Source organism: Vitis riparia, chromosome 8 (genome assembly GCF_004353265.1).
Source record: "Vitis riparia cultivar Riparia Gloire de Montpellier isolate 1030 chromosome 8, EGFV_Vit.rip_1.0, whole genome shotgun sequence".
Classification (NCBI taxonomy): Eukaryota; Viridiplantae; Streptophyta; class Magnoliopsida; order Vitales; family Vitaceae; genus Vitis; species Vitis riparia.
This window is the reverse complement of record NC_048438.1, coordinates 15166445-15183396: the sequence shown is the minus strand read 5'-3', so window position 1 is coordinate 15183396 and position 16952 is coordinate 15166445. Positions and strand designations below refer to the sequence as shown.

The window sequence follows — 16952 nt, the reverse complement described above, 5'->3', positions numbered from 1 at the left end:
CAGGACGAACTGTGATGGCAACTCTCTGCCCAGACTAAAGTGAGGGGATAGGACAAAGGATATGGTTTTTCAGACATAACATAAAAGGTTACACAACAATGGGCATAGGTATTGAATGAAATTCACCTTTATTATGCTATATCACCATATACATCTCATTGCTCTGGACCTAATATCTGCTGGAAAAATTCTCTGTTATTTCTTTGAAACTCCACTACTAGAATTAGCTCTGGCGATTAATCGCAGAATACTAAGATTTAAGCAGTAATTGAATAAGCACAGAAGAATCATTTGGGATGTCGACCAAATAGTTTATGCAAACTCTCTGTGTCTGCTCAAAGCTCACCATCCCAGAGCTCTTCAACGGTTTTATACGCGCCAAAAGTCTCGTGCACAAATGGGGAACCTCTAACAAGCCTTGCCTGCATAATTAGAATTCACAAAATAAGCAAACAGGGAACTAGACATGCACAGAATGTCGAAGAAATTAGAGAGAAAATAAAATCAATTCATAATCCCAGCTATTCGGGATTGAGGGAAACTACTTGCCTGCTCTAGTTCAGACAACTTGGCAAAGAGGTCATCAGGGATTGACCAGTCAAAAACGTCAAAGTTTTCCTTGATCCTAGCCTCACTTGTGCTCTTGGGTAGAACACTGTGACCCATCTGTAGGCCCCACCGAAGAGCAACTTGTGCGGGAGACTTGCCCAATTTCTCTGCCACCATATTTAAAATGGGATTCTTAAGGACCTCGCTCTTGAGAGATGCTGTACCTGGGGAACCCAATGGTGAATACCCCTGAAATCAGAAAAATTCATCATGACTAAGCAGTGCCGGGACAACATAGAATTACATAAATTCCTTTCTTTTTGGCATTTAAAATAGTCCTGCTTTTTCCCCTCATTGACACTTCATCAAGCGTCCAAAGAATAAAAATAAATTAATTCAATACTTTTTAGCTGCATATTAAAAACTCACAGATAGGTGAACTCCCTTGGATTTACAGAATGCACGAAGCTTGGACTGCTGCCATGAAGGATGACATTCTACTTGGTTGACAGCGGGAGGAATACGTGCTACCTCCAACAAATCCCCTAGCTTCTTTGGGGAGAAATTGCTCACACCGATAGCTCGAGCCTTGCCAGCATCGTAGAGTGTTTCCATTGCTCTCCATGTATTGGGTATGTCAGGATGAATAAGATTTTCAGGCTTAAAACCTACTGATCCCCTTTTCATGCTGACCGGCCAATGGATCTTCAAAGATTTAGAAGCCCATTTAGCAAGTGAAAAATATCAAACTTCAACCATGCAGAAAAAGAAAAAATAATTCTTATTCCATTTTACATTTATCTTATAGCAAGATCTTAGTTTAACTTCAACGAAGCAAAAATTTCTAGCTAGAAGAAGAAATAAAGATTTAGGAGACTAGATCATGAATCTGAAGCAGAAGAAAAAGAAGTGAAAAAAAAAATTTCTAATAAGAAGAATAAGAAATAAACATCTAGGAACAGCTATTCCTCTAGAAGATCAAAGTATGAATCTTTGAAATAGTTTTTGCATAAAGCTTAATTATGATATACGCACCAGATACAAGTCTAGATAGTCAAGTTGCAAGTCCCTCAAAGTTCTGTCTAGTGCTACTGGAACATCTTCTGGAGCATGATCAGTACACCTGCAAATCACCATGTGGTAACTATAGATTTGAAATTTGAATTACACATTAAACTTCCATTGATAATTTCGATTTGATGAACGCAGTGGTGTATTTTTAAATCACCATAAGAATTAAAACAAACCATAGTTTGGAGGTGATCCATAAGTCTTCACGCTTCACTATACCATCTTCAAATAGCTTCTTCAAAACGGCACCAATCTACAAAATCAAAACATCGGATCATGAAAAAAAAAATCATTTTTAGCTGTTATAGCAAAAGGAGGGTAAAGCCAGTTCACTGGTTCCAAAAATGGAATCATTGAATTCAATTCATACTTAGAATAATCTTTACGGTTAGTGTGAGGTTTTCCATAAAAATTCATGTGTTCAACTCCTATATTGTAATGAATTTTAACTTAAGGCCCTTATATATTACCCTAGTAGACAAACAGTTTTTGAAAAATGTACTGCTTTAATCAATTTTCCACATGGATTTTGTTGAAGCATGAAGCTTTTAACTTAGGTTACGTAGAAGCATGAAGCCTCAACTCACACTCACAGATTGAATAAAAACTATCAAAACAAGTTCAAATACTAAGAAATAAACATCTTCAACCAGTTACATTACAACTTGCAGAAACTAAGACAACTAAAAAAAATTTGAACTTAATGTTGTGAGAAAACATTACCTCCTCCTCATTGCCATAAGCTTGAGCACAATCGATATGTCTATACCCAACCTGCACCGCCACATAAGCAGCTTTAAGCCAACTTCTCAATTTAACATGTGTTAACCTAATCATGCACACATAGTAGAAAATTAATAAAAAAGAAAAAAAAGACAAGATTTACGAGGTTCGACGATCAATGTCATCCTACATCTACGAAGTGTACCAACACTCAATAATCTATTAATCAAAACGAATAAGAAGAATTATAATGATGAAACTCTAAAAAAATATCTCAATTACAGTCATTTTCTAAATATCGAAACCTTAGAGATAAAAGAGTTAAATATATAATAATGTTAAACTTGTCAATTATTATATAAAAAAAAAATTTCCATGGGGTGCTGCCCCTTTGGACCCCGTAAGTTATTGGACAATTTGATCCGTTATTCTGAATGAAACAAGATAAAATTGATTTAAACTTTATAATTTAATAATATAGCCATCCGGATTGGAAGAGACTTCACATGGTAGGTAACAGAGCATTTTATTTCTACGATGCTGTGTTGCTGAGAGGTTTTTAATTTTGATTTCTAAAATTTTAACAGTGAAATTGAAAGGAAAAATAGTAAGGGAGTAAAAACAACAGTTTTGTAGGCAAAACATTTCTGAAGCATATTAATAAAGTAGGAAATCAGATATTAATTAAGAGAGATAGGAAGATAAAATACCTTAATTGCTGTGGCGACAGCGTCGCCGACTACGCCGGGGGCAGCCTGCCATGTGCCTAGGGCCACGGAGGGGATCTGAGCTCCGGTGTTCACTTCGAAGAATCGAATAGCTCTCGCCATTTTTCAAAATTATCAACAATCTGTCCATCAGCGGCGGACGCACTGACTTTTATAGACGCGCGAACGAAATTATTCAAACGAATGAACTAAGCAATGACGTAAATGTCCCATAGACCTGACACGTGTCAGCTGCACAGATAAAGATGTGTTAGTCTTGTTTAGTTGTTTTTTGACGTGGGGTTGTGCCGGTGGAATCTCACGAGTCACGACATAAGGAGAAAGTTTGCCAAGTCAGCGTGAATTTTGAGAAAGAATTTAAGAAAGTATGTGTATATATACAATAAAACAATTAGAAAATCATAAAATAAAAAAATTGTAATTGTTTTCACATGTTAGGTAACTACCAAACAAGAAAATAAGAACAAACCCACATGCTTAATCAAGAAAAAAATTATAACCATAATTAAAAATTATTTATATTTTCAATTTTTTAAAATAATAAACATATAACAACACCAAAAATTTAATAAACAAAATATTTCATGATAAATGATAATTTTGTATCAACTAATTAGTTCAAAGCACTAGTCAATGAATTTCCACGTGAGGGAACGGATAGTTGTTGGAAGTTGGAACAATATCTTGTGAGATGAAAAAAGACACACCAACTAAGCATCTATTGCTGGCCCAAACCACCTTTAGTCCTCAAAGGGCATGTCCATGTGATCAAATAGAGATTCTTGGTATCAATTCCATATATAGCGAATTTGTAATCTTACTATTTAATAGCAAGAGTTGGCACATTAACTTCGAGTACTTTTCTGGTTTAAATTAAAAAATGGCCCAAGAAAATTACTCATGATACCGATTGCCACCTCGAGGTTGAAATGAATACCTTTAAATTTGGGCTTTTAAAGTGTTATAGCAAACATTTTTGGCATCAGTAAATTACCATTGGGGACCTTTTTCAATCTAAACTAAAAAGGAAAAGATGGTGTAGAATTGAATGGAAAAGAGACAATAGTACAAATAGCGTTAAATTTATTAAAAGTTTTAAAAAAAACTTATACATACACCAAAAGAAGTTAAAATTGATTTTCATTATCCTAGGTTCTTTAGCATCTAAATGAAAATGTGATTTTTAGTTTTCATGAGTAAATAAAAGAGTAAAAGCTTTCCGACTAGCAAACATTCTATATCGTATGTAAAACATATTGACTGGACTTGTCACTTCACTGAAAGCTCGATTCAGACTCAAAAATTGTCGTTAATTTTTAAAATAAAAGAAACAAAATGTATGTAATGCTTATAAGTGTTTGTTTTTTTTTTTTTTTTTAAAAAGAAATATATATAGATATATATATTAAAAAAATTAATATGTTAAAAAAATTAATATTTTGAAAAAACTATATAAAATAATTTTTGAAGAATTATTTTGTTGTGCATGGTTTGGGTGTCCAGGTGGACTAACCCAACCCAATCAATAACCACCTTGCATTGAACCCAACCCAACCACTAACCACCTAGTATTGATACAGGAAATAAAAATTAAATAAATTACTATAGAAAAATAAATTAAATATAAAAATATGCATTTTTTAATAAATAGAAAAGAGGTGTTTCTTTTTTATTTATTTTTGAATACGGAAGTTAAAGCTTTGAGATTTTTTTAGTGGTTTTGATATTCACAATTTCATCCATGACTTAAAAGTAAGAAACTTCTCAATTAAACAATCATATTGGGATCGTCATGTATGTATTAAAATTTTTTAAGTGATTTTGATATTCATAATTTCATCTATAACTTAAAAGCAGAAAACTTCTCAATGAAACAATCATTTATGGGATTGTTATGTGTGTTGTGAAATTTTTTTAGTGGTGAAATTTTTTGAGTGGTTTTTTGGTGGGTTTCCCTCCATGTGTCCTTCCTCAAATTAAAAACCTTTGGTCTGTCCAAGGTAAGCAAATCATCCATCTAGAGTCATTCGTTTAAACCAAAACAAACTCCGTGGGCGTAAGAGAAAAGAGATTTCCTTCTTTTTGAGAGTTAGATGGAATGGACAGACCATGTCAATTGAGATCTCCAGACGGATTAACCAGCATATCCAGATATTCTAAGCATTAAGTAGATAGATAATCACATCCAGTGTCTGAGCAACGACCTAGGCAACATTTACACTTAAAAGTTAATGTCTATTAATTGCTACAGGCAATTTGCGACATTGACAAATGTAAATGCATAGTCAATTACATGGTTCGAGATTTTTGCTTGACAACTGATAAATGACACCAATCAGCGGATTTTGTTTTGTATGATTGTCTAATCTACATAGAGATAATGACGTTAACTTTCTTGTTAAGGCTTGATTTTTGTCGTGATGGCAAACACCATCACAGAAAATACATGAAGGCACCAGCAACGCTATGATAATAGTGTCATCCGTTCTATAAAAGCCCCATGAGAAGCATGAAAAAGGTACGCTCATATAAAGCCATTTAAAAGAATTAAACCCGTTTTGTTTCTTTTTTGACTTAAGCTTTAGAGGGGTGTGCCTGGATCACCTATCCAAACATCCTTTTATATAGAGAAGAAACTCGTATAACTTTAGAGAAGGTAGACAAACTCTATTTGGTTGACACTGCACTAACAATTTTGATATTCGTAATTTCATCCATAACTTAAAAAGCAAAAAACTTCTCAATGAAACAATCATATATGAGATTGTCATGTGTGTTGTGAAATTTTTTGATATTCATGATTTCATCTATAACTTGAAGCTGAAAACTTCTCAATGAAACAGTCATATCAGGATTGTCATGTGTATAGTGAATTTTTTTGAATGGTTTTGATATTTATAATTTCATTCATAATTTAAAAATAGGAAACTTCTTAATGAAACAATCATATTGGGATTGTCATGTGTGTAATAAATTTTTTTAAGCTATTTAAATATTCATAATTTCATCTATAACTTAAAGCAAAAAACTTCTCAATGCAACAATCATATTACAATTGTCATGTCTATAGTTAATTTTTTTTAAGTGATTTTAATATTTATAATTTTATCCATAACTTAAAAGCAAAAAACTTCTTAATGAAACCGTCATATTAGGATTTTTGGGTATTGTGAAGGCAATTCTTAAGCATTCAATGATCAAGGGTGTTAGGTATAAGAGTTACTTCGAGATGAATTCTAATTCAAAGATTGAAGCATAAGTTTTATTAATTTTGCTTTTTCTTTAATTCCCCCGTTCTACCAAGAAAAATAAAAAATAAAAAGTAAAAAATAATAATAATAATAATGATAACAACAACGTTCATTGTCATCATTTCTCGTGCTACCCCGTGATCACTTTTTCAATTTTAATACCAACCAAAACGAATGATTAAAAAAAGAAAAAGAAAGAAAAGAAAGTGGGACCACAGGCACAACCTCACTTTCACGGGTACCCAAATCTCCTACTTCTAGGAGTCAAGCTTTCTCCAGATACCCCTCCTCAGTCCCGTATAAGTATAACCCCTCAATTTGAAGCGCTTATTGCTTTATCATCAAATACTCAGAAATCAGAATATCAATTCATTCATGAATTACTTCCCTTAATTCAGTGGAACGTCATTTCATATCAATTCCTGTTCCTTTTAATTACCATTTGAGGATATAGGCGACAGACGTCACAGGCCTCACGTATGTGGTCGTATCTCACCACGTCAGATGGGTACCTTCTAATGGGCCCCGCCCGATGTGGCCAAGCCTGGGTGGGAAACAGGAGGCTCCGGGCCGTACGGTGTGGGCCAAAAGCTTTAATAATCGGCTACTCCTCAGACCATCGACAATTAGTGGACTTTGCCTGTCATTTCAGTACACGTTTCTACACTGTTCAATTTTCTAAGACTCGGATTCTAATTTTGCGACACCACAGCCCTCTCACCTGGACGCTCGCCCGACTGAAGCAACTCTCAGTACTCGAGAGTGGGTTGGAAAAGGCTGAAAAGGCAAATAAAAAGAACTCCACGTAGGATGGTCAGTCTAGAAAACAGCCCCGATCCTCCGACAGTGATAATTATAGTTTAATTTTTAATTAATGAAATTAATAGAATAAAATACAATACAATTATTGAGATTTCTTTAAGCAAACGATTCGGCGAAGAAATGAATAGGTTTTTGGACGAAAAATAATGGCGATGAAAACCCAATCTCACCTTTCACGCATTACGTGACTGAAATCTAAACCGTAGATCTTGAGGTGTAGTTGAGTCTTTCTGAAATCTCGCCCCCAGAAACAACAGAGATAATCGATCAAACTGAGAAGAAATGGAGCTTTGGAGAATCTAGGGTTTCTAGTAAGGGCCCTTTGGTTATAGAGAGGGCCCTGTATAGAGGAGGGCAATGAAGGAGTTGATAGGGAGTCCAGGTACCGCCAGTGGGCTTGTGTTGAGAATAGGGCAGTGTATGTTCGCTGCGGCTTCAATTGGAGTCATGGTCTCTGCTATTGGCTTCTCTAACTACACTGCTTTCTGGTATTTTTTCTTTTAACCCACTCCGCGTTCGCCTTTGTTCTCTCTTCTTTTCCATTTTTTTTTATCTATTTCGTTGATTTCTTTTAAGCCCTAGTGGGTTTTACTGTTCCCTTCGTGGCGGTGTTGTGCAGATTCATTTGTCATTTCAAAAATTTTATTTTTTGTCTTTTTTTTTTCTCCACTCATATTCCGGATTTAGGTTATGTGGCTTTTTTCCTCATACTTGATGAGTGTTAAGAACTTAGAAGTTAGAATTGCATTGTTTTAATGTTTTTCCCGATCACATTTTTAATAACTGGCAAGTGATTTCTTCGATTTTTTTGGGTTGTTGTTGTGGTGTAAGGAGTTCTGTTTTAAGAGAATTTCTGCATCGAGACTGTAGACAGAAGGGGTGTAAAGGGAAAAACAAAAGAAAGGAAAACCATCAATATAATCGATATAGCTGAGGCAATTGGAAAAGTGATTACAGAAATGGGAGTGAGGGCAAAGTTAAAATCGATATGCTTGGGGGTTTCACTAGTATTGATGATTTTTATTTTTATTTTGAAATTTTTTTAAATCAAAAGCAAAAAATTCACTGAAATGTATTGATAACCATGTAGGATGAGACACCCTCCCAATACATAAAGAAACTAGTTTTGATGTTTTCGCTGTACCTTCTTAATTCATAAGATGTCTCTTTGTTGAAGTTCAGGAATCATAAATGGAGAAATTGAAAATGAAATTGTGATGGTTTTGTTGAGGCCAAAAGCATTTAAGCTGTGATCTATATTAGCCATACTAAAATGGCCTACTGAGAAATTCAGTTTCAGCCTGTTCTGTTTATATTGTATCATGTATGAATCAAGAAGAGTGGATTTTGTGCATAAAATCTTTTTGTTTTGTTGGAGAATTGAAAAGTGATAATAGATGTTTCTTTAGGAAACTATATGTTTCTTTGTATCGTAATTAAGGCAATTTTTTAGCACTAAATAATCATGTGAAGATACAGAATGCAAAGAACTTTTGCTGACTATCCTCATTTGCAGCTACCCTTAAGAGTTTTTTTCATTTTCTTAATGAATTGGGATTTTCATTTTCTGTGATTGCCATACAAAAATTTGGTTCAGAAAGTGTTTCCCCAGTCAGCAATGTTCATTTGTGTGCTTCTCAGCAAATTATGTCATGTTATTGACAAATTTGATGCTAGGTATCTAGTAGAATATTTGAAATTTCTGTTGGTAATATCCTTGTTCTTTGAATTTATGAACAGAAAATTTGTTGTCCTTTTTTCTTAAAGAAACACATTTAGCTGTTTTGATATTTCTGAAGTAGACCATCTGGTGATGCATTTTTGTTTTTGCTTAAAACATTCTACCAGACACCACAATGTCTATTTGTTTACACACCTTTGGCAATGATATTTTCCTTTGGATTCAGTTATTTAATTGCATCGATGGGGCTTCAAGTGCTGTGGAGCTTTGGACTTGCATGTCTCGATGTCTATGCTTTGAAGATAAAGAGAGACCTTCAAAATCCAGTTCTTGTGAGCCTATTTGTTGTTGGTGATTGGGTATGTAGTTTGCTCCTGAACTCTTCATTACACGTATTTTCTTTGAAAGGTGCATGAGCATTGTCATATTGTGGACATGCATGCACATAGGCATGCATTTTCTAAATTGTAGTGATTATATTTCACCCCAATTGTTTATTTACCTTTCCACATTTCTTCGTAGTTCGTAATTGTGTCATCATTGTCTTGGCAACCAACTGCCTCGTGGACTGATTTTCCCTTTCAAACAGCCAGGCTGTGTTTGGTTAACCAACGAAATAACATAATGTTGGGATTATTTCTGTGTGATTGTTATGATTGACTTCAAGTACCAACTATTGAAGAAAGGAGTAAAATAAAATTTTGTTTGCTGGGGTCATGCCCTCCATGGGTTTGGGGATGGTCATGTTCCAGTAAAATACTCCTATCACCGTTTGAGTAGGTCTAGTGTTGTTGTAGGGATGCTGATGGTTCTTGTCTTTTATATTATTCATTGTTGATGATGTTGCCTAAGAGCTGATTGTCTTAACAGAGTATATAATTCTCTTCTCTGTTGTCACAATGAAATTTCACTTAGGTTCTTCTATAACATTCCTTAGTTTTTATCTTTCACCTCAGGTCTACATGTCATCTATTGATTGGCCAAAGCTGTAACTGTTCCTAACAGAAGAATATTATTTGGAATTATATTGCCGTATCCATAAGAATACGGTTTCATGTCCATGTTCTTATGAATACGATCTAATGGTCGTGTTCTAAAGAACACGGCCTATCAGTTGTGTTCTAAAGAACTCGGTTTTTATTAGGTTAACCCGTGTTGGTATCCCAAGACGGCTAGCCTATAGTTCGTTGTATTCACTATAGTGCCGACCTAACACTCAGGTGATTGCATGGTACGCTCCTAGTTTTAATCCAATTTTTGTAGATTTGCATATTTAGGCAGTTTGATTAGCTGGTAGTTGAACCCCTAACATCTTTTTAGTACATTATCCTTTTTGCCTCTATGGTCTCATCAAGAATGTTGATTCTAAATCGGTTTTATGTTCATGCACGATGCATTTGGGATCTGTTACCCTGCACAGTTATTTGTGGTTTTACCAAGATGAATCATGTAGTTTGGACACCAAACACATTCTATCAGGAATAATCATCTCTCTATTCCTGCTTTGTAATGCGATTTTTTTGTAACAGATGGTATGAAAATAATTGTTGAAAGTGCAGGTGACAGCCACCTTATCGCTTGCAGCTGCATGCTCATCTGCTGGGGTGATGGTACTGTATGCAAGGGACCTGGATTTTTGTAGGGCAGAAATGCATATTCCATGCAGCAGGTTCCAGATCTCCATAGCTTTGGCATTCATCACCTGGTTTTTTATTGCCATTTCTTCTCATGTGATGTTTTGGATCTTAGCCTCGGTTTAGATGACTCAACCCAGAGGCCAAACACACAACATACATCGTGTTCTATTTCATATGTAAATGTTATTGTCTTGAGCAATTTTCAATGGCAGTGAGTTTTCTTGGTGTATGATAGGGTTTCTTGTTCATGTCTTCCTTTCTTCCTCAGCGTTTATGCAAAGCTAACCCCTGCCAAATTGCCTAACCTATGGACTCTGTTTAATTTGTTCCTACATTTTTAATTATTATCCATGTTTTTATAATTATTCTTTCAAAGAATCCTATGAAAGAATAAAATTTTTTTGCCTGTTTTCTGTTTTTTTTGTTGTAAAATGTAATTTTTCGTTTTTTGGTTCTGAAGACTAAAAAATTGTTTTAACATCAAATTAATTTTTATAAAGTAATGTAAGGAATATTATCATAGGATGTTTGGTTAAAATTTGGTCTCGAAAAAATATTTTCCTTTTCTCACAACTAGAAGAGTGATATGTTTGGCATAAAAATTGTTTTTGAAAACTGTTTTTGTATATATAAGATTATATTTAAGTTATTTTTATCAACCAAAGAATATTTTAATCGTTTGATCTTAATACCTTACTATTATTTTTTCCTATTTAAAAAAATATGGAAGGAAGTATGTAACCTTGGGAAGGGGAAAATATTTTGGTGCTCTTGGAACGAATATTCCTGAGGTTGGCCGTAGCCGTTAGGTTATTGAACGGCCAAGAGGCCCACCTCACCAAAACCATCAATGATTTAACATGACCTATATAAGGAAAGAGGATAGGAGATTATTGCACTAAAATTTGAGGATATGTTTGATAATATTTTTAAAAATCATTATTAATTTTTTAAAATTATTTTAAGAATAAATTACTAAAAAAGTCCTATAAAAATTATTTATTTTTATAATAAAATTTTACAAAATAATTTTAATTAAAACTCTATCAAATTTATTTCCTAAGCTAAAAAAAGTTTTCCTAAAAATGAGAAACTATTTTAAGGTTAGCGCGTACAGGCTGTAAAACTTTTCACGATTTGTTTTCCTTCCCGACGCACGTGAAGGCAGAAAGTCGGTTAGACGCCAATATAAAATACAGAGAAAGCCCCAGTTCTTAGGGCAGTGGCCCAGTTCCTCGATATAGACTAGAGACCACACCAGCAGGCCTATCGATGGTGATCGACGCAGCACCGCAACCCAACAAGGTCCGATGGGGAGAGCTGGAGGAGGACGACACTGAGGACCTCGATTTCCTCCTCCCTCCTCCCCAAGTAATTGGGCCCGACGACAACGGCATCAAAAAGGTTATCGAGTACAAGTTCAACGACGATGGTGACAAGGTCAAGATCACCACCACAACTCGGGTCCGCAAACTCGCCAATGCTCGACTCAGTAAGCGAGCCGTGGAGCGCCGTTCATGGCCTAAATTCGGTGACGCCATCCACGAAGATGTGGGAAGCAGACTCACCATGGTTTCCACTGAAGAGATTTTGATCGAGAGGCCTAGGGCTCATGGTTCGATTCTCCCTCTTTTATTTGTCCTGCTGAATATTTTTGGTATTTTTTAGTTGTAACGTTTGTTTTTTATGCCGCTAATTATATAAGCCCTAAACCCTAATAAGCGACTGATGAAGAAACCTAACCCTAGACCCTGAACATGTCCCTGAGAAACTCCAACCTTAGGTCCCTAATAATTGAAGAAACCCTAACCCTAGATCGTATTCCGTAAGCTTTCATATACTTTCCAGTATTTGGTTTAATATTATTGTTTTGTTCTAATTTATTTGTTATTTAATGTTGTGAAAAACCTTAATTGTTATGAAGAAATAATACCTGGCCGATTTGTAGATCCTCATATCATTTGCGTGTACTTCTATTATATTTTTTAAAAGCTTAAGGGAACTTTAGCATTAAAGGGTCCCTGAATGTTGTCGTGTCACAGGGCGTTTCTTAGCCGAGTTTATACTTTCCCTGCGTGAAAATGAAAGGTCTAAGCCCCTTAATTGACACTGTAAGACTGACACACGAGTAAAAGAACAAAGGTGAAATTAATTAAGTTTAATGATTTTGGCTGGGATGTGGATTTTGATTTTGAAGCCTGAGGAGGGATTTATTGCTTTTGTTCTATGTGATAGAGGTATTTCTGAAATTGTTGTCTCACATAGAATGATTCACATATACCTTGGACGCACTCTGGTCATGGTAGCCAAGTTCTTACCTGGAGATGCCTAGGAAATGCCAAGTGTTTGAGAATAGGTGGAATGGTTTCTATTTTCTTCCCATATTCTGATTAGACTTTGGAGAGGAGTGGAGATGGCTGAGGGAGATTCCAAAAAACCAGAGAGTAAATCTTTTTTCTGAAATGTATTTTATTTTGTCCTTGATAAAGGCTTTCCAATGATGAACCCAGAAGCTTAGATCTGTAGCCACCTGCTAATGTACATTCATCTCTCATTATATCATGTGCTTAAAATGGAAAATTTGAAAATAGAAGTTGTTGGTGACTTAATTTTTACAGTTTATAGGTAAATTTAGAATTTTTATTTGAGATGGCTCCAAGAGCACTTTATTGTAATTATAGGACTTAAACCTATGGATATAAATAATTCAAGTTAATTGGATAAAACAGGGTGCTAGTGAGATTCATGTCGATAATTTATTGATTTTGGTAATGTTAAATTTTATTCAATTCCTTTATAATTTGGGTTTAAGGTGATGCTTAACTATTGTATCTTTGTTTCTATGTGGTGAGTTCATAATCCATTTATGCACACACTTGCACATTTTCATAATATGCATTAACATATCGGTTTGAGGAGTGAGTATATTTTCAAGTACGCCATGTTCTTATCATATTATGTTGTGAACTCCTTGCTTCTTTATTAGTCTAATACTGAGAGTATTGTTGAGTTCTTCACTAGGAGCTTACCCATATGCAAAATGCAGAACCCATTTTGTAGCTGGGTTCATAGACTGGCACACTCCAAACTGGGGTCATTCTCGTTTTGGCGTATTTATATTTGATTTCTTCTCTTTGTCTATCAAAAAAAAAAAAAACTGGGGTCATTCTCATAGGAGGGTGCAGTAAGTTAGGAACATGTTATTTTCATCCCACCCATCCAAACTCCTCTCTCATTTTCGACTTTTCATTAGAAATCTTCAATCAGTAATACTCTGGCATACTTTTTTGCTTGTCTATGCTACTGCAAGTCTTTAACACATGCCCCTTTACAGAGTCAAAGGAGAAATATATGCATACAAGCACAGTCTGATGATAGAAACAAGATATCACATTATTACCCATCATTAGGAGATGTATTTTATTAAACCTGACCCTAAAACTTCTCATAACAAGTCACTTAGGAACTAATTGTAAGCAATTGTTATTCATGATCTTTGCATGATTACAATCTCCACACACAAAAAAGAAAAGTATATTTTTTGCTTCCTCTGCAATTCTTTCATAGTGGAACCTTACCAGACTATCCATGGAAAATTACTTGTGATCGAACCAGACTCTTTCATATTGTCTAGGATGGCATTGTTGGGAGGTGAAGTAAAATGCTTTGAAAGCTTCATGGAGTTCATCACTAAATAATTTATGTTTTATCTGGTGTTATCACTGAACATAATCTCTTTATTTATTTATTTATTTTGTCTCTTTGTCCTAGTCGTTCTTTTGGGTAAACTTATGGGGCGTATCTCCTGCCTTATTTAGTCTCTTTGCCCTAGTGGTTCTTTAGGGTAAACTAATTGTGCGATATCTAATGCACCCATGGTGTCATGTGGGAATTGGAATGGCCAAAATGGTCGAGAGTGGATTGGAAATGCTGGGTTATGAAAGTCAAGATTTCCATTGTTGAAGTTCTTCTCCCTTCATATTAGAAATTGATTTTGAATAGATAGAAACTAAGATTCAGCATTTCTTGTTAACGACTCAATTTTGTATTTAGCTGATGTAGAGCCACTATATTTGTTTTGCCATATTCTAATATATAGGTAGTTTTGGATTTCCTGACTAGCTAACTAGTTGAGTTGTGTGAAGCCTATTTATATTGTACACATTTCTCTGCTAGGCAAATTTCTAAAGGGGTGTTTTTTAAGTATTCTACACGTGTTAGTCTTCTCTTATTTTCACCTTATATAAGGGATTATTAGGGCGGTCAATTTTTTAGAGTGGGAAAACAGAGGAGAGATGATTATTGTAAGGCGTGAGATCACCCTATATATATATATATATTATTGTAGTGAATATTTGCAGCAACAAAGTGGATGTATGTGAGAGTGAATAGCTATTAATCTTGTATGTCTGTCAATTTTTTTTTGTTTCTAGTGTATTATTGCTCTGGTAAATAGGGATTTACTTTTAACAGTTTCAGCTAAGATTGAACAAAATCCTTAATTTGCTAGTTTTCAGAAAATGTGCCACATAGAATAGCCCCTATGTAGAAGACTTATTGTTTATCATTAATTCTATTCTAGGATGAATAGAAACCATGTCATTTTAATTCCTCACTTGGGGTTGAGTCATTCTGTGTATCTGTTGTAACTTTCCACTCTATTTGTTTTTTTGTATTGAGAGAATGAAAGTTCAGTATTGATGGAAAATATATGTTTTCTACTGAATTTGTAGGACTATTTCTGATCTTATCAAGTGTCTTAGTTCCTCCTCAATACTGGCTCAATATTCCCTTTCTTTTTGCCGGTATTTTACATTTTTACTGAACATATTTCAATGATGGAACTGAAAATAGGTAGCAAAGCAGAGGAAACCAATACTGTGGGAGGAGATTCCCTGGCACAGCTTACAAAAGGAGGTGCTGTACTCATGGTGTGCAGGACTTGTGGGAAGAAGGGTGATCACTGGACATCCAGGTGTCCTTATAAGGATCTTGCACCTCAACCTGAAGCCTTCATTGACAAACCTACTGGATCAGATCCCACTGCTGCGGCTTCTGTAACAAAGGGTGCATATGTTCCACCAAGCATGAGAGCTGGTGCTGATAGAAGCAGTGGTACAGATATGAGGCGCAGGAATGAAGAGAATGCTGTCCGGGTCAGCAATCTCTCAGAGGATACTCATGAGGCTGACTTGCGTGAGCTATTTACCCGTTTTGGGCCACTAACCCGTGTTTATGTTGCCATTGACCACAAGACTGGTTTGAGCAGAGGTTTTGGGTATGTCAATTTTGTCAACAGGGAAGATGCTGAGAGAGCTATTAATAAGCTCAATGGATATGGTTATGACAGTCTCATCCTGCAAGTTGAGTGGTCCACACCAAGACCGAACTAGATATATATTTCTTGTCATGAAGGGTAGCTCTAGAGAATTTTGTTATAGCAGAGGCAGTTGGAAATCTTGCAGAAAATGGTTTTCTGTTCATGTACGATGGAGGAGACCTGGAAGAAGTAGCATGTTTAGATAGGATGTTTTGTTCTGGTTTCAGCAACTAAATTGTCTAATGTGCAAGAGTAATGCAACGCTTAGGTAATTTCTATTATGGAAATATTCTTCCTGGAATTCTTTCTTTGAAGTTTTTGTCAGTACTGTGTCTTGGTTGTCCAGCATGCTCATGTGGTGTAAAGCAATTTGACCACGGGCATGAATTAGAGATGTAATGGGTTCAAATCAGGCAGGTGGGTAACAAGCGAGTACGCCTAGTTTAGCCTTTGTTACAAGGCTTAAGGTTCTCCTAGTCCTACACATAAAAGAAGCTCAATTTTGCTGCGGAATCTCCACGACCTGTCCACTCACAAAATCACTTTTGTGTGACAGGTTCATGGTTGGTTTAGGTAATGTGTTACAGGTGTCTTTAGAAAATCGTCATCACACGGCTTAGACAGGCTGCAGTTAATTTAATATTACAGATGTTGAAGGAGGGGATGATCTCCATTCTCCTCTAGGCTATAGGTTTCTCTTGAGTCTCTTTTGATGACCATCCATTAGTGTGAAGCATGGGTGCCATCACGACGGCGCTCAGTATTGGCAGTGCCTAAACTCAAAATGGATGAGATCTACGGAATTGAGAGGAGGTTGTTGCACTTCTCATGTTCATAAATGCACATCCCCTTCTTTTCTCTTTGCCTGTCAGCAAGTGGATGGTGTCTCACCTTTGGGATCCTATGCCGTACGAATGAAACCAAAAAAGCCAAAAAGATTCTTCTTCGGTTAAAGTCGTCAACCTTATAGGCTTATACAGCGATGCTGAGATGAGGTGTCAACTAACATTTTTAGAATTATGGAGGGGACAGGGCATTGGTCGAGTCCAATGATAATATTATGCGTCCTTCCCCTGAATTTGCCTCTTTTTTGAGATTAAAATTGAAAGGAGCACTCGTGAATGTGCTGCTTATTGTTATTGGTTTCATCCAAAGTTTAGGTCGCAGAGA

General features: G+C 35.5%; 3 protein-coding genes across 3 annotated transcripts; 2 read left to right on the top strand and 1 right to left on the bottom strand.

Moving 5' to 3' along the window:
- Window positions 1–105: 105 nt before the first annotated feature.
- LOC117920038 (NADPH-dependent aldo-keto reductase, chloroplastic-like) lies at window positions 106–3173 on the bottom strand. The gene is made up of 7 exons (XM_034837387.1): window positions 3054–3173; window positions 2344–2394; window positions 1797–1873; window positions 1585–1672; window positions 979–1254; window positions 550–798; window positions 106–422 (listed from the first exon to the last, which is right to left on the bottom strand). Exons 1-7 carry the CDS (start codon window positions 3171–3173, stop codon window positions 336–338), a joined length of 948 nt encoding a protein of 315 aa, XP_034693278.1. The 3' UTR covers window positions 106–335.
- Window positions 3174–7244: 4071 nt separating this feature from the next.
- On the top strand, window positions 7245–10710 carry LOC117919745 (CASP-like protein 5B2). Its single transcript, XM_034836989.1, has 3 exons — window positions 7245–7632; window positions 9052–9184; window positions 10385–10710. The coding sequence occupies exons 1-3, from the start codon at window positions 7502–7504 to the stop codon at window positions 10583–10585; spliced, it is 465 nt and encodes a 154-aa protein (XP_034692880.1). The 5' UTR covers window positions 7245–7501; the 3' UTR covers window positions 10586–10710.
- Window positions 10711–11668: 958 nt separating this feature from the next.
- LOC117920931 (eukaryotic translation initiation factor 3 subunit G-2-like) lies at window positions 11669–16096 on the top strand. The gene is made up of 2 exons (XM_034838633.1): window positions 11669–12077; window positions 15317–16096. Exons 1-2 carry the CDS (start codon window positions 11735–11737, stop codon window positions 15853–15855), a joined length of 882 nt encoding a protein of 293 aa, XP_034694524.1. The 5' UTR covers window positions 11669–11734; the 3' UTR covers window positions 15856–16096.
- The last annotated feature ends 856 nt before the right edge of the window (window positions 16097–16952 follow it).